This window comes from Apteryx mantelli, chromosome 3, assembly GCF_036417845.1.
Source record: "Apteryx mantelli isolate bAptMan1 chromosome 3, bAptMan1.hap1, whole genome shotgun sequence".
NCBI lineage: Eukaryota > Metazoa > Chordata > Aves > Apterygiformes > Apterygidae > Apteryx > Apteryx mantelli.
In genome coordinates this window covers 24,210,819-24,228,369 of record NC_089980.1, presented here as the reverse complement: position 1 = coordinate 24,228,369, position 17,551 = coordinate 24,210,819, and the positions used below count along the sequence as shown (strand labels likewise).

The following is a 17,551-nucleotide window of genomic DNA, read 5'->3' as shown; positions in this document are numbered from 1 at the left end:
TTTATCCCTGCATTTTATTTTTCTCCTTCCACTTTTATTAGCCACTTCATGAAGAGGAGCCTGATGTTTTATATGACACCCACAGAACAGATCTAGCTCTAGACATCACATATTTCAGTAACGTGATGAAATTCTGCCGTATTTTAAGACCTTGTCTCCGTTAGTGAGTCTTGTATCAGTATACACACTGCAGTGAATTCACTCCTCCTTTCTCCTATTCTGTACAGATAGGAATATCAGATGAATATCAGACGGTGCTTGAATTTGTGTGACTTTAAGAAAGGGCTTTAAGCACCCATTGTGGTTATGCTGTTGTAAATACCCTTTATCTAAACAGCCTTCCAAGATGGTCAAAACATACACGTGCAGATATGTAGTAGTACTTGGAAGTATCATAGTGCAGCTCTTTCAGCAAGGAAGATATGTGTTAATCTGCATGTATTCCTGAATTTATTATTTCTATCAAACATTCCTATTTTTAGATGTCTGTATGCAGACATGAGGGAATAGGAGCTACAAACAACCAAAATCTGCAGATATTGGCACACATGAGTAAGCTTCTCCCATGAATAGCGCCATTATACTCCGTGGGGTCACTTCTGCGAGGAGAACTGATCCCATAACTTTATTTCATGAAAGACCAGTTCTTAACTGAGCACAGACACTGAGGGAACAGATTTGAGTGGAAAGAGTCTAAAAATCTCTTTTCCTGCGGTGAATTCAAAATAACATTTCTCTTAGTGGAAAAACAAACATAAGCTCATTTTGGGTGTCTCTCTCTGTCTGCCTGCGGGATTGGCAATCCACACCTTCTTCTGCACATTCAGAGACCTTCCTGCCCCTGTTTACACTCTGGAGGTTGTGTCTTAATTACAGAAAGCTGATCCGCTGTAACACCAATTTCCCCCTCGAGGGGAAATTCCTAGCTGTGAAATCCCAGCAGAGACAAATTGCAGGTCTTTTTTTTTTTTTCCCCCTTGGCCAGTCCAAATCGACCCCAAAACTGCCACCTGGGTTTGACCTTGACTACTACTTTGAGAACAAATTGCAGTGCCTGCTCTCCTGAAGTGCTGACATAGAGACAACTATTTCCAATGAGTTATCTTGATACGAAAATCATGCTGTATCACAGCCAGGAGCCTGCTCCTGCTGCCAAGTGGGACCCGTGCCTGGGGGCTGCAGGAGCAGGGAAAGTGCTGGCTGTGGCCTTTCCTGCATCAGGAAGGACGGCCCTGGTCCTGAACGCGTTTCGGTGCAGTCCTGCCGAAACCTGGGGCAGAGCCGTGGCTGCTGGATGTGACCGTGAGAGCTTACCCCACTTGGCCATCCCCGGGAGCCCCAGCCTGCCGCGTTGCCCGTCTGCAGGTCGCCGACACCGATGCGACGTGCCCACCAAAAGCTACGCAAGCCTGGCGGGGAGGGCTTTGCGCTCCCCTGGGGCTAATGGGAATGACCAGCATGATGGAAAGCAGGGCAGGATCAGGACCAAGTTGTGTGGGGGAGAAAGGGGATGCTGGGCAAAACGGCTATGCCTTCGGGAGGGTGCACGGGGACATCGGCAACCTTTCGGCCTTCGGACCTGTGGACATAGGGACCATCCTTCCTCTTGCCCGTGGTACGCAGGGGAGGAGCACGAAAGCCGGTTCATCCAGGGAAGCTGGAAAGCGAAACGCAGGTTGCAAGAGGACGGTGGGAGGGTTTCTCTGCCATTTGCCCCTCTGAGAAGGCAGGCTTTGCAGGCGAGCCGCAGGGCCGGGGAGCCCCGGCACCCCCCGCTGCGCGGGCAGGCCCCACGCGGGCTTTGTGCAGAGCTCGGCTCAGGCGTGCAAAGGGTTGCAGCGAGACACGGTGCACGCTAAGGCGAGGAGTGGAAAATGGATCGTGTATCTTTAACCCACAGAGGCCGAAACGTGTTTTTTTTCATAGTTAACAATGGAAACTTTTTTTTTCAGTGTTTCCCTCCAGCGGTCCTGCCAAGCAGCACAGCGAGAGCGAGAGAGAGAGAGAGAGAGAGAAAAAAAAAAGAAACTTGTTCCGCTGAGTTCAACCCCAGACAGGCTCACAACTTCCTTCCTGCTTTCCTACCCCCTCCCTCCGCTCTCCTCCTTCTCTCTTCGCTTCTCCCTCCGCTCCTCGCCCCGCGCTTCCAGCCGCACCGGGAGCGGGCGCCGGCGGCCGCGGCGCGGACCTGGCCGCAGCGCGGAGCCGCCCGCGCCCGCGCAGCCTCCGCCGCGGAAGCGGGCGGCGGGGGGGGGGCAGAGCCCGGCGCCCCCCGGCCCCCCCCGAGGGGAGAGGAAAGCTGCCTAAATACGGGCGCGGAGCGGCACTGCCGGCCGGGCGCCGGGGCTGCGCGGCCGCGCCCGCGCCCGCGGAGATGGTTGCTGGAGCGCGCAGCGGCCGCCGGCGCCGGCGGGCGCTCCCGGGCGGCGCGCACTGAGCGCGGAGCCTGCTCGCAGGTAAGCGCCGGCACCGGCAGCGGCACCGGCCGGGAAGTGCCCCGGGGCGGCTCCCGGCGGCGGCCCCGGCCCGCTCCGCGCCCGCGGGGAGCCGGGGAAGGGGAAGCGGGGGGCGAGCGGCGCCGCCGGGGTCGCCCCGGGGGCTGCCGCCCTGTGCCCGGGGCAGCCTGGCCCCCGCGGCTCTCCTGCACCCGGACCCCCTCCCCGAGCGGGCCGCCCCCCACCCGCACCCCGTGGGCCCTCCCGCACCCGAGACCCGGCCGCGCTCCCCGTGCCGGCGCTGAGCCGCGCTGCTGGGTGCCGGGGGTCCCGGCGATCGGGGGGCGCCCCGCCAAGCCCCGCCGCTGCATCCGGGCGATGCCTGGAGCGATGGGGAACTCTTAGTTCATGCAGTCGCTGGGGGCCGAACTTAGAGCCTACAGGACGGAGGCATTTCGCTGCCTCTCGCCTCGCAGGGACATGCAGGGATACCACTGACAGCATCATTCGCGTGTGCTCCCGAAGACGTGTGCGCCCGTAAGCAGAGCCTGCACACAAAGCTGCGTGCTCAGGCAGGCAGCCGGCGTGGGGAGATCTCGCAGGGTCCCCGTGCCCCAGCACGGGATGAGGATTGCAGCGCCAGCGGTGCACAGAGCAAGCAGGCACAAAGGCAGACGTACGAGAGCACAGAGACTTGCAAAGAGCCACCTACAAAAGCAGAGTGCCACACACACGCACGTGCACGCACACACACACACACACGCTCACCCGTGACAGAGCAAACGGCAAAACACGCCTGTACGTGGGATCCAGGCTGGGACGGGGGGACGGGTGCAGCAGCCGGCGGCCAGGCGCGCGTGGGGCAGGCGTGCCGAGACAGGGCATGCGTGCAGCTGGACAAGCCCGTGTTGCTGCGGACGAGTAGGGGGGAAAACAGGGGAAATGGTGCAACCAGGTAGCCTTCCTGTATCAGCGAAAAGAAATCCCCGCTTGAGGCGAGATCTTGGCAGGTCGTAGGTGACAAACCGGAAGCTGGCAAATTTGAGCTGTTTGGAGTTTTTTCCTTCCTTCAGAAAAAGTCAGCACTGGGGCCAAAACCTGAAAGCTTCCAACTTTCAGCCAGCACCAGCTGGCCAAAGCTCCCAAACTGTGCTGGGGGAGCAGCCGCTGGGGGCTCGGTGCCCTCCTGGACCCTGCGGCTGCATGGAAAGACAACCCGGGGGCAGGGAGGGCGGCAAAGTGGGGGCACCGCAGCCCCAAATCCTTGCACCCCTAGGCCGAGACCCTGCAGGTGGCCAAGCTGGGTCGTGTCGCCAGAGGCGGAGCATCCAGGCCGCGTGCAGGCGTGTGCAGGGGCCGTGGCGGGGGGCCGCGCACAGACACCCCTGTGCCGCTGGGAGGAGGGAAGGGCCGGGCCAGCTGTGCGCACAGCTGGGGGGCAGGCCCAGGGAGGGGGCGCAGAGCCGCTCTCACCACTTCTCTCTCTCTCTCTCTCCCCAGACGACCCGTTTTATGGAGCTGCAGGCCGGGGCTGGCCCAGCTCCCCTGCCGCCCCCCGGTGATGCCCCTGGTCCCGGCACGGAGAGACCCCCGGCAGCCCCGCGGAGCCTGAGCGCGGAGGCGGCGGCGGCGGCGGCGGCCCCCCTGTGCGCCCCGGCTGACTACTATGGCCGTGTACTGCTATGCGCTCAATAGCTTGGTGATGATGAATAGCAACAGCGAGGTGACAAGCGGCGGGAGCAAGACGCCGCCTCCCCCCGGACAAGTGCTCTCCGGGGGCCCGGAGACGCCCGGCAGCTGCCTCCCGCTCCCCGTCTTCAGCCCGGCCCCCGCGCGGCCCCGGTCGCCGTGCCGCGGCCCCGCTTTCCTCTTCCCGCCGCCCGAGGAGCCCCCGCGGGCGCCGGGCAGCCCCGGGGGGCGGCGGGGCAGCCAGGGCGGCGAGGGGCCGCCGGGCCCCGCCACAGCGCGCCACCTGCAGCGGGAGCTGCACAACGTCCAGGTGAACCAGAAAGTGGGGCTCTTCGAGGCGCACATCCAGGCGCACAGCTCCGCCGCCCACCCCCCGCACAGCCCGCGCAGCCCCCGGCCGCCCTCGCCCCGGCCCCGGCCCGCCAGCCCCACGGCGCCCGCGGCGGGACTCGGCCCCGGCCCCCGGCCGCGGGCCTACGGGCAGAGCGAGGCCCCCGATGGCGGCGGGGCGCGGGGCCAGCCGAGCGCCACGGGCCCCCCCGGGGGCTCGGCGGCGACGGAGACGCAGAGTGGGGGGCAGGCGCCGGGCGGCAGCCCCCTGCAGCCGTCGGGGCCCGGGCCGCAGCGGGGCGAGGTGGTGGTGGCCCCCGCGGGACTGGAGGGCCGGTGCCCGGCGGGCGGCGGGAGCATCCCCGCCGTCATCGTTACGGACCTGGGGGGCCCGGAGGAGGAGGCGGGCGCCGTGCCCCCCGGCAGCCTGCCCGTCCGGAAGCTGTCGTCGTCCTCGGCCTCTTCCACCGGCTTCTCCTCGTCCTGGGAGGAGTCTGAGGAGGACATCTCCAGCGACCCCGAGCGCATGCTGGACCAGGCACCCGCCTTCCTGCAGACCCTAGACCAGCAGAAGCCCCGAGTGGTGAGTCCCATGCCGGCCCCGGGCAGGTGGGGCAGGGGCTAGCGGCACACGCCGCTGCGGGAGGGCAAAGCCGGGACCCAGCCGTCCGGCGTGCCTGAGGTCCGTGCTGCGCGGGGAAACTTGCCGTTTGCTCAGAGCTGCTTGCTTTCCCTCACATGGGAAGCTCATCCCTGTTGCTAGTGTGCAGAAGGCCTGCTCGCGGGAGAGAGCCGGCTGCACCGTCCGTGCAAAGCTTTCCGGGCACGGCAAGGTGGCTGCGAGAGCGCTTCACCAGGACCTGCTTGCTGCAGCCTTCTGCTGACATGGGGTTGCTAGCCGCAGCTTTACATCAGCATAGCTTCCCTGGCTCCAGGAGCTTTCCCAGGATTTACATGAGCCTCAGGGAGAATATATTTCCCCTTCAGAGTCGAAACTGTGTGGGCTATCTATTAAGAAGTATACTGATGCCCATCACCATAGTATCTGTGTGGCTTTCACAGGGAATCAGGAGTCTCTAGAATTTCTGGTACCTCTTGGAAAAAACTTTTTGCTTGTGAGGTATCTTATATTTTAAGTAAGCATATTTTGTATTAGATATTTATGTTAAGTTCATTTGTTTCTGGATCTTTGTTTTGGGGCTGCTTGGGAGACTTCAGGCAAGAGAAAGCATCAGTGTTGTATTGCTCTTAGAGCAGAAAGGTCTCTTCAGAAAGGAGGGCTTTGAGGCATTCTCCAAAGATACGCACGCACTGGACTTGTTGCGTCACTTTGGGGATTCATTCCATATCTGAGTGCTCTCCACAGAGTGTGCTTTGTTCGGAGCCGTCACACCGTTTATCTGGAGCGCTTTGACTGCCTTAGCCCAGTGCAGTGCAGTGATCACGAGCTCCTCAGATCGGCACGCAGGCTTCCCATCCTCAGGAGGCGATGTATTAAATCAATGTGAAATCAGCACTGAAGCCTCACACTGACAAAGCCTGAAAACTGTAGGAGCAGCCCAGCGTCTCCTTAATTTTAAAGGGTGACAATGGCCCGTCAGTTTTCGGTAATGTGGTTCATTATATTTAACTTTCTGTAGACACAAGATAGTGAAACTCTCGTTAAGTTCAATGACATGAGGAAGACCAGCGTGGGGGAATATCTAAGTAGAGTGAAAGAATCAAAGTCATGATGAAAAACTGACACAGTGTGGTTTATAAAACACTCAGTAGTCTGAAATAAACATCCTTGCTTTTCTATCCATTTCTTCCTATTCCAAGAACTCAGACTCGGTTCTGCTCAGGACGGAGAAGCAGCTGAGTAAAAGCACAGTTCATGAAGTTACGAGTCTGGGGCTCATAGTGTTTGCAGACAGTTTTGCATCTTAGGGCTTGTGAATGATGAATCAAATTGCTGCCTTTGGTACTTGCCATAATCTTTCCGCTGATTAAGTTCTGCTGGTTTTGTGTGCATGAGTCTTAGTAATCTCTGATCATCTCCATGCTAGCAACTGCTGCTATTGATGGATCCCACTGATTTTCTGCTGAAAGCAATTCACTGATGGGCAAACTCATCCCTGAGGCTATTGTGGAAAGTTTCCTGGGGTCTTGGACCGACTCTCAGCAGCCTCCCGTGGCCTTCAGTGCACGGGGCCCGTCCCCTGGCTTGGCCGTGAGCCGACAAGCCTTGTTCTACCAGAGTGAGATCAGAGCAGGTCTAAGATCAGAGTAACTGCTGGGTTCAGTGGGACTGCTCCAGGCTAAATGACATCAAGATCTGGTCCAAAATGTGTCTGTGAAGCCCAAGGAGGTTCACTTGATTTTCTTTTTCAGCATTGGAATAGTCTCGGCAGGAGCGGCTGGACTAATTTATGATGATACTTTCTGCTGTGCTCCAAAGGTCCCGTGCAGGGCTGATCACTGGCTTTGGCAGGGTATAGTCAACTTCTCAGCAGGATTGTGCACAAATGCCCAGTAATTCAAAGCTGATTCATATAAATAACACCCAACTTCGTATACTGTTTGGCAACTTCTTTTAAATCCCTAACAACAACAGAAGGCAGCTACTTAAGCAGTCTCAGGTTGCCCGCTCATTAGTTTTCATGAACTCACTATTTCATTTTAGCAGCACATACTGTCTGGAAATTAGTGGTGCAATAGAAGAATGTGTGAGAAGTTCCTCTGCAACTCGTACTTCTGTGTCAGAAGAAGTCTTTCTGGGAGACCTTGGCTGACAGAAACCACCGTCGTTGTCCTGAGTTCAGCAGCCACGCGCTGGGCATGGGCTGAGTGCTGGGGGCGCAGGGAAGGGTTGTAGCACCTGAAAGAGAGGTGATGGTGAGCAACAGGAAAGCCGTTCTTGCTGCAGATGGGTTGTGCGTTGCACGCCCTGCACAGCGTGTTTACAGATGCGATAAACAGCAGGCTGGCTTCTGCCCTTCCTTTCTGGAGGCTGTCTGGCGTGGCGAGTCCGTTAGGGACGTCCGGCTGTCTCTTGCAGTTCCTCTTGATGTTCCCGGGAAAGCAGGCAGATCCCTCCGCCTGGGCGCAGGCGTTTGCCCCGCTGCATTTGCAGGTTAGGTAGGGAACTTGTTTTGCGCTTGGGCCCACAAATCGGACAGTAATCTCGAGAAGATGATGCTGCCTAGCGAGAGGAAGGGAGGTGGCTTGGCCCCCTCCTTTGACGCTGCGACTTGGAGCAGCTCCGGGGCTGCGCGGCTGGTACGGACTCGAACTCTGTTTACTGAAAGCATTTGGGGAGCGCGCTGCCTGTCCCCGGAGCGCGCTGGCGCCCAGGGGCCTGCGCGGGGCTGGGAAACGGGGACTCTGCCGCGATTGTAGGCGGCTTGTGAAACGCAGCGATGACAGGAACAGTTTGACAGTCTGCTGCTGCTTAGTTGCAAGTCCACTTAAGGCCCGCGTAAACCTCCGCCTAAGGGCTTTTGTGCAGCTGTGGCTTTCCCTGGGCTGCTGCTGGCAAAACCTCACGCTTGTTTATTGATGCTCGCAAGGTTTCGGAGGCACTTGAGCGATGACACTTCTCGGGCTGCGTGGGAGGGACGGCCCGTCCAGGCGGCGCGTTCGGACGGGGCCGCGGCAGCCTGACGCGCCGCGGGGCAGCGCTCGCCGCGCGCCCTCCGCCGCAGCAGCGGGGGCAGGCGGGGGGAGGCGGGGGTGTCGCGGGGGACACGGCGGCCGTGGCGAAGGGCGGCTGTCCCCCTCGCAGCGCGCCTCACGCTGGCAGAGGGTTTCTCCCCTCCTCGTTGACCGTGCAGGTTTAATGTCTAGGGGACATTAGGTGCTCCCTGTCCCAGCCTCCGGGCCCCCAGGCTTGGCAGCTGACTGCACCCCTTAAGCAAAAGATATTCAAGTGCTGCTCGTTGCAGCAGGTTGTTACTAAACCAAATCCCCAAATTTCTCAGTTCCTCAGCAGCTAGTGGCAAGGCGAGAGAGAAGTGGAGGGGAATGCAGAAACTGTGCAAGTACTTACCGTAGGAAAATGAAGTGTTAAGGGGAAAAAAAAAGAACATCCTGGAAAAACAGCACAAGATGCTACAGCATGTTCCTCGTCACTGCTTTCCCCCAGCCACTGTGGAAACACGAGGATCCGCAGCAGCGCAGCCACTGAGAAGCTCTCAGTACTCTGCAAAACCTCTGCTCCTCTCAACAGGCGGAGCGGCTTGCCCGGAATAAGAGACTGCCATTAACATGTGCAAAATGGCAAGAGCTTTTGTAAGACGCTAATGGGATTGCTGCTGACGGGTGAAATTTTTTATTGATTTTTTTTGTTGTTGTTTGACTCGCAATGGCTGTAACGTTTTTCTGAGACAAGTCAAGTTTAGATAGGGTTGGTGTCGACCAAGGGCCTGTGGGAGCCCCGCTTATTTCTCTTTGAGACGTTCCAAGGCATAAGCTGAAAACAGCACTCCTGATTTGTTCCTATAAAATCAATCAAATTAAATATGCTTTCATTCCTTTTCCTCGCTGTCACTGCGATCAGGAAGCCTCTCTGTAACAGAAACCATGACCACATGGCTATAGTGATGCGTGCAAGCTCGTGAATGTGTGTCTGTGTGTTATTCACTGTTTGTGTATTTTACTCCTTCCTCCCACTGTGTTTGTCTTATAAGCTCATAGCTCATGAGTGGTATCACCAATTTTGTATCAATATAATGTCTATGATAGTAGGGCCCTGCGTGGTTGCACAGAGGTACGACTGTTACTCTAATAACGTGTATTACTGTGCTATAGGCAAGGTACTGCAGCTGCATGAGGAAGGTGCTTAGTGCACTGGGCAAGCTGCTGACGGATGGAGCCTCTTCCAGCCCTGCTGTAGGAAGACTTGGAGGAAGAGCAGGGTGAGGCGGATGTCTCTGTTTCGATTCACAGGGTGCCACGTTCAGCAGACCCAGCAGCGAGGCTTATTCGTCTGCTGGGAAGAGATCAGGGATGCCCGGTGCGCAGCTGGCTGGACAGATGCTCGAGGTGCTCTTGGGTCAGGTCTGTGCACCCTGGGGCGCTCACAAAAGTTGTCCTCTACCCACTCATGTGGCCTCCTCAGGGGATAAGCCACAGTCTGATGGGCCCCTGCCCACAGAGGCTAAATGAAGGTGCTGCTGTAACCCAAGGGGAGGTGAACGGTGCTATCTCAAGTCCCTTTTCATCAGCACTTTTAAGCTCATTGAGATGGGTTTCTGCTCTGCTCACATCCTCCGTGACTGACAGCACAGGAATTATATGGCACATAGCAGATTTGCTTCATAGAGGGACTTAATTGCTAGCGCATCTGTTGTCTTTTGCATATTTTGTTTTTAGAACGATTTCACGCTCTGAACACATTCATAAAAAAGAGAAAAAAAGCCTAAAGCATTTCTGAGGTGCCAGAAGAGAATCAAGAGGAAACTTCCAGCTCATTATTCCTAGGGTCACCAGCCCTGGGAACAGCAAGGATTCCTCCCCTTGTGCCTGGAATCACAGGTTTTCGGGAGCTTTGCTAGTCGGACCCTCAGGGTGATTAGCTGGACATCCACAGAATTAAGTTCCCAGATCAATGGAAACTTTGCAGTTTCATCTACACCTTTTTAGAGCCTTGAAATGAAAAAAAAAAAAAAAATCATAGTCAGCACCTGTCTCATGTTTTCCATTTTATTTCTGTAATGTGTTAGGACAGATTTGCATGTGAAGAAAATATTAGCGCAGCACTGAGCTCTTGGGTGCAATGCAGTGACCAAAAGCCAATGCTGGGGTAATGTTTTCTTTACATGTAAATCTGTTGTAACTCACTAGGGAAATAATGGCACCCATGTGTGATATTAAAGCTCACTCCAGCTCAGATTAGTCTCGTGGAATTGTTAGGGATTGTTTTTGTTTATACCAGTCAGTAAATTTATGCAGTAAATTTCACCTGCTTTCATGCAATGAAGCCCGGCCAAACTTTCTAGGAAAGGTATGTTAATATTTAACAAATAGTGTAAACCTAATGTTAACATTTTCAAAAGCTCCAAGTAACTTAGCAGCCTAATCCCTGTTTTCAAAAGTGACTTTTAGGGGAATGTGGACTTCTATGCTGGCTGGGTCACCTTTGAAATGGCCCTTTTAAGGCATTAATCTTGCTCAGCCTAGCTGGATGTCTCCTTAGGATAAGTTCCCTCCTATGGTATCTCCTTGTCTCTGTCGATCGTCTGGGGTCTTGAGGACTAGTCTCGGGTATGCTTAAGATAGAGGAATCTCTTCCTAAATTACCCACCAATGTTTTCTATAAAATTTATCAAAATTTCATTCTTACTCATGCACATAAAAAGCCAGGTCATGCGTAGCCCAATGGCTGCAAGTAGTTCAGGAAGCTGCTTCAGTCTGAGGTGTACCATTTTCAAAAGAAAGTCCCTGTAATTCAGCTCTTAAATCAGCGTTTAGGCAGCAAAATGTGCAATTTGCTCTGTGAGGGGGGTGATGACCCAGCAGTGCCTTTCAATGTGAGTCGTCATGGGTATGTTTAGAAACTCAGGGTCATCTCCAGCTGCAAGTTTCTGTCCGTGTGTGCATGCAACGCATGCCCTCAGTGCCGGTGGGTGCTTTTGGAAAAGGTAGCTTGCAGTGTTGCTCTTTCCCAGCGACGGTGGCAGCTCAACGCCGCGGAGCCGCGTGTGGAGCGGCTGCCGGGGCTGCGCGCCGCTGGAGACCCCTGCCGCTGCGAGCTGTCGCTTGTGCCCACCGCTGAGTGCTGGCGCTTTCTGGCCTGCCGTTTCTCATGGATAGACAGTATCAAAGCCTGGAGCAGCTGCATGCTGCTAAGACCCGCGTTATCCTTTTCCCTCACGATGTTATTTTCCATGTTATCATACATTTCAGCTATGAAAGGAAAGAAGTGGGTTTTTTATAGTAAAGAACATTCTTTTCATTAATGACATGGAAAAGGAGACAGTCTGGTAAAAGGAATTCAATTCTTCCTTTCAGATCTAAGATTTATTGCTAGCCAAAAAACAAGGATTGCTTTCGGAAGGAGAACTAGAGGGTAAAACAACAAGTGCTTCTTACCACTTAACACTTCTTCATGTAAGTAGTACAGTGTATTATCTCATCAGCACTACACAACAGGAACTGCATTAACATTCACCACCGTTGCGGTTCTTAAGTAATAGTAAAGCATCCTTCGTCCCCCAGAAAGACATATATGGGCTCGGGAGTGACACACTGACATTTGAATGAGTTTGGTTCAAAATACAGAATCGGATTGTCTCTTTGCTGTTTGCTTCACACACTTGATTTGCAGAGAGGTCAGCCCCTGCAGTTCCTGTGTTGTGGAGCTCACTGAACTTATCCGGGTTTTGCCTAGGGTTTCATCCTTGGCTGCTGAAGTTTCGTGCTTGGCTTTAAGTCTTGTACCTGGTGCTTTGGCAAGTCGGGCTCTTACACTGTGTGAAGCACAGGGGGTCTCCTTCTGCAGGCTTTGCTCTTACAAAACTCCCCTCAACCTGACTGGCTTTGGCTTTGCCTGAATAAAGACCAAAATATTACTGCCAGGAATGAGAAGTACAATGTCTTAGTAGGATTGCTACCCAGAGAGCAGGCCTGGCCCTTTGCCCCTTGATCGGGGTTTGCAGAAGGCCAGGGCATGTTAGTAATGTGGTGCCGAGTGGGAGTTAGCGGAGGACTCAACAACAGCAGCGCCTACCTTCAGCATCACCTCCTCCTCCTCCTCCCCCTTCGCTTCCTGTCCCTTTGCCCTTGCTTGGGCAATTCATCTACAGCAAGATACAATCAAAGAACCCTCTTCCTCTGCTGAACAATTCGCTCCTTTTGTTAGGGTCAGATAAAACGCTGATAAAAGCTGTTGGAGCTCCACCGAATCCAGCAGGTATGCTGCAGATTAGGTCCTTCATCATTTTTTGCCTTGCTCTCCCCTGCATGTATCCAGTTACGTCTTGCAGTAGGTCCAACAAGAAACTGAATTAATGAAACAGAGAACCGGTCCCCCACGGTTTTTGTCCGTTGATAAACACGGCGCTTCAGCGCCTTTGCGGACAGGACTTTTACAAGTGGAAAGGTCTGCAGGGTGACTTTTGGGAAACTGCCTTTTAAGGTCGAGTGGGTTTTTTTGTTGTTGTTCCTCACTAACCAGCCTTCATTGCCCTCTGCTCGCTGAAGGGACAGGAGCAGAGCCTTGCCTCCAGCTCCCCGGGAAAGGCTGCTCACTGCAGCGGTGCTTTCTCTGGCAGCCTGGTCTCCGGAGGGGTGAGAATAGCTTTTATCCCATTGAGCTAAAGGCATTCAAAACAGTGCCACTAAATGTGGTCGAGGGAGCCTGCGTACACCCGAAAAGAGAGGAGCCCAGGGTGCTCTCTGAGGAGGGACGGGGCAGGGGGAGCTGAGCAGGCTCCTCACCATGTGGGCCCGAGGAATTGCTCTGCCAGCAGCCCTGAGCCCTGCTGGGTCTCCAGGGCTGTCCTCCCGCTGCGAGCACGGTACAGAGCAGCCAGGGAGAATTAGCAACATGTCCAAATATAATATGGTTGCTATTACGGGTAATATATATTTAACACTCTGCAGGGACCATTCAAGCCTGCATCTGTAGGAAATTAAAAAAAAAAAAAAAAAAAAAGGTCAGGTTTGCTTTTTTGGCAGTCTGCTGATCAGAGCGTCCAATCTGCAATCTCTCTTGGTATGTTTTATGTGGGTGGGTTTTGTTAAGTTAAGGCAAAGTTATTGCACCCCTAGGCTACTCACATTAAATGTTTCTCCAATTTTAGCAACATTCTTTCCAGGCTCAGCTACATTTGTTTTTATCTTCTCTATGGCAATTGATGATCCAAGTCTAAAATGTATAACTCTGCAGGATCTCCTGTTATATATTTCTTCCACAGCTGTAGCTGAATCAGGACTGTATAATCCAACGACATGTTGTAATGCCTAATGCTTTCTTTAATACATTCCAGATTTAAAGAGTCAGCAGAGTTTACATATCCAAAGTAATAAATTTAAACAATAATAAGGACAATTCCTGAATCATGATTGTATCTTGAAATTGTGTGTGTGGGGGGGGGGGGGGTTCCCTTCTATCTTTGCTGGTCTGGCTAAAGTCTGTTTGTAGGAAACTCAACAGGACAGATGATAAAAGATGATGAGACAAACAGCTTAATCCTCTAATAATGTCAAGTGGAAAATCCAACAGCAGATTGGCAAGGAGCTCGCATAAGAACTACGAAGTAGCCCTTACTGAGGACTACAGAACTAGTTTAAAACAGTGAGATCAGGATATAATTAGAGATGAGCCTGAATAAGTCCCCACAGGTTCAAACATTTCTTTGAACCCTGAAATTGAGCACAGTTCTTTTTTTTTTTTTTTTTTGCCCATACCCACCTAACATCTGCTTAGCTCCACTGGGGCCAGTTTGCTGTCACCTTGTACCTTCTGCCGTCCTCAGTGCTAACACAAAGTGGCTGTAAAAGACCCCAGGTTGGTATTTTGGGCTTTTTCGAGTGCCGTTGCAACAGCGTGGTAGCTGCGAGCGCCCGCTGCCTGCGGACCTGTGCTGATGCCCGTCCCGGCGGCGCGAGGCAGAGGAGCGCCGCTCGTGGCCACGTGCTGGGCACTGAGTCCCACCACCTCGTCCTCCCCTTGCCGAGGAGCAGGCAGGGATGCACGCTGCTGCTTAGGACAGGCTCGGGCTGCCGCGAATAGATATGCCTTGAAAGCAAGGCATGTGGTCACAGAAGTAGGAGGTCCTAAGAAATGCAACTGCCAAGCAGCTACAGAAAAAGCTTGTTAATTATTATCTCTTCAGGGCTGTATCTACCGGGAGCTGAGAGCCCTTCGCCCTGGGCTGTTGTGGCAGGAGTGTGTTGGTGTAAGGGGAGAGGGTGGCGACGAGGCCGTCCCGAAAGGAAACAGATTTAGATTTTAGACCTGTGTGCACCTGAATTACTGTTGTATTTTAAAAGGCCGCGGAAGAAACGTGAAGCCCGTTGTTTGAAAAGCACTGCCAGGCGTGCTCGCCCGGCTCCACTGTTTGCAGCCGTCTCCTAGGAATTTGTATATAAATTGTCCCCGGTCCGTTTTTAATCTCTCTGCTTGACAAATCCTGCGTTTCTCTTCTGTACTGTTAGCAGAGCGCGGACTAACCTTGATCTTTTTGCCGAGCCGACAGAATTGCCTTGTCGGGTGTCACGTTGCCACCTTCGAGAGCGCACGATTCAGGCTGCGAGCAAGATGTGCCGCCACTGAAAGATCTGCTTAAAGCTCATACGTTCAAGATAAACTGGTGAAAACCAGCTCTAAACTGAGCCAGACTGTCTCTCGGAGGAGGGAGCAGCCAATGTAGCCTGGCTTTCATGGCATCCTTCCTGCACAGGCGGTCACAACGCGCAGCGCGAGCCCGGGGCTCACAGCTCTGCTCCTGCACCGTTAGCAGCCTCCCAGAGACGTCTCGCCGCGAGGAGAGGAGGCTCGGCCTCTCCCCTCAGGTCTCTCTTTTCTCCTGCGGGGTCTCTGAGCTTTCGGCTCAGCTTACGTGCGGGTCCAGATCCCGAGTTCGTTTCCGGGGTGGGAACCCTTCCCGGCAGGGTAGGAAGCTCCAAGGCACCTGGGGGACAGAGGCTCTCCTCGTGCTTGAGCACAACTCAACGCAGAGGGTGACCTTTCAGCACTGAAAGAAGAAGGGATGGGAACAGAATAAATCACAGCCTTGAGAGCACAGGTAAGTGGTTTAGACTTGGTGCCCCTGAGGAGGAGGAGTGACGGCCGAGAGGCCTAGAGAGCTGCCGTCGGGGCCAAGTGGCAGATCTGGGAAGTGATTTTTCAGCAAGGGGTTTGGCGGATCTTTGCGGAGCGAGTCTGCAGAGGAAAGGATATCGAGATATGAAACTGAGATAGGAGGCGATGAGCCCTGGAGGTGAATTTCAGTTGGGTGGGTAGGTTGGAAAGACTCTGTTAGGGATTTATCCTGAAGAAATGTGCAAGACTGACAGATAGGTTGGCTGCAAGGACTGAGAGAGAGAGGTCCAAGTTTTCCACTTGCTAAAAGTTTCAGGGTTGGAGCAAAACACTCACAAATGAGAGCAGTAACGTTTACGCTCGCCTTGCGAAGGCACAGATTGTTCTGCGAATTGCCGGGCTGTGAAGAACCGAGCCTCTGCATTGCCTTGCAAACCTCAGGGCAGTCATGTTTCCATCGAAGCCAAAGCCAAATTCTCCATCGACTTGTGTGAAAGCAGCTCCAAGCCCCCACAGTACGCTGGCTTACCTTCAGGGGCCCGGTGTTGAATTTAAGATTTTTCCGAGAGCACCAAAGCTCAGAGCGCTCCCCTGGTATCAGGAAACCAAGCGCAGCCTCAGGAGGAATCCCCTCCACGCGGCTGCTGCTCTCGGAGGCTGACTTTCCACCCAGGCTCCAGAGAAATGTGGCCGAGGGCTTTTCCAGGGCAGCAATGCCAAAGGCTCTGGGCCGCAGAGCCCCTCGATGCCCAGAAGGATGCTGGTGTTTGTGCGCCTGTCCCTCTCACTCGTGCCCTGTAGCGTCTGCACTGCGTCCCTTCGGCTGTCTGACCGCCCCCATCCCGGCAAACCCTCGGCAGGACATAAGATTGTGAGAGCTGGCTGGGGTTGGAAGAATAGGGTTTTTTTGACAAATAGTAATTTTTCCAGCAAATGTCAAGGGGGAGGGGAGGGGGGAGTCAAAATGATTCACAAATTCAAACACATTTTCTGAATAGTTCTGGCCTAGAAAAAAATACAGAGGTGGGGGAAGAGAGAGGGATGTTAAAAATAGTGAAATGTGTGTCATTCTGACACTTTCAAAATGAACCGTTTCATTTTGGGAATGGTTTGTTTATGTTTTGCAAGCACTTGAAATGTAGATTTGAGTGGCAAATGAGATCAGAGTGGCATTTTTCACTTAAATGTTGACCTCAGTACTAAAACACATTGAAGGAAGAAAAGAGAAAAGGTTTTTCAAAAGTTACATAACCAAAATGAAACATGGCCTTTTGCTTTGGCACCCAACGAGACATTTCAGAATTTTCCTTCAAAAGCCCCACGATTTCGGCTGTGTTCAGCCTGACCCGAGCGTTTCCTCTCCCCCCGATTTTTGCTTAAATTTCTGATGTAAAAATATCCATTCTCCCTCCAGCTCCCATGCTGGCCAACCTTTAAGTCTAATGCCATGGAGCAAGTAGTTTAATCTGAGGTCAACCACACTTTGCTGTGATTCAAACTGAAACCTGTGGTATCGAGTGAATAAGAGCCATAGGTTTTGTAGATAACTGGCAGCTTCTCCGGAAGATGCAGTGTCGAACCTCATTTAAAAAAATAACCCAGACTCCTGGGGCCCTGAAATCTGATCTAGAAATCTCGAGCGAAGCCGGCGCTTGCACCCAGCTGAATGGCAGACTTTCACTCCTCCGGCACTTGCGCTGGGCTCATTCAGCTGATTCTCTAGAGGGAAGCGAGCAAACCCCCAGCGATTACTCTGCCGTAGCCAAAGCGCGCGGCCTCATTTCCCCGCGCAGAGGGGAAGGCACATGCGTATTCGCTCTGCGGGGAGCCATCGCTGAGCGTGCCAGCCGCCGCCGTGTTTCCTGCGCTGTCGGTCCTTGCACCGTTTGCTCAGCTGGAGTAAAGCGCTCGGCACCTGGAGCGGAGCTGCCTTGGCTGAGATTTGCCTTGCCGCACTCTGCGGCGCCTTGGGAGGGTCCGCGGGTGGGACAACAAATTTTAGCAGCAGCTCTTTTGGGTCAGGGGCTGTAGGAAAGCACTTGTCCATCCTATGGGAAGAATCTGGGTTTTACCTGCATCAGGAAGGTTTACAAGCTATTTTCTGGCCCGCCATAATTTTAACGTTGTTGAAGGGTGGCTGTCACGGTGCGGGCAGGACACGGACGTTTTTGTCACTGCGGTATCTAATGAGATAGCCGCCCGGCGAGACGGCGCAGGACGCGGCCGCAAGCGGTGCCCGCCGGCGCGGGAGCTGGTGCGGTGGCGGGGAGGAGCGGGCCGTGCTCCCTGCCAGCCCCGGGGCAGCAACGAGCCTGCTGGTTCTCTGCGGTTCTGAGCAGCCCCCTGG

At 54.2% G+C, this 17,551-nt stretch overlaps 1 protein-coding gene across 2 annotated transcripts in view; it reads left to right on the top strand.

The window, feature by feature from the left end:
* The first annotated feature begins 2,235 nt into the window (after positions 1–2,235).
* ITPKB (inositol-trisphosphate 3-kinase B) overlaps positions 2,236–17,551 on the top strand; it is a 90,677-nt gene continuing 75,361 nt past the window's right edge. The window contains exons 1-2 of one of the 2 annotated variants that reach the window (XM_067292947.1): positions 2,236–2,456; positions 3,936–5,037. In XM_067292947.1, coding sequence (XP_067149048.1) covers positions 4,102–5,037 — 936 coding nt within the window. In that variant the 5' untranslated portion in view covers positions 2,236–2,456; positions 3,936–4,101. The remainder of the gene's footprint in view (positions 2,457–3,935; positions 5,038–17,551) is intronic. The other variant, XM_067292946.1, reaches the window with a different exon arrangement.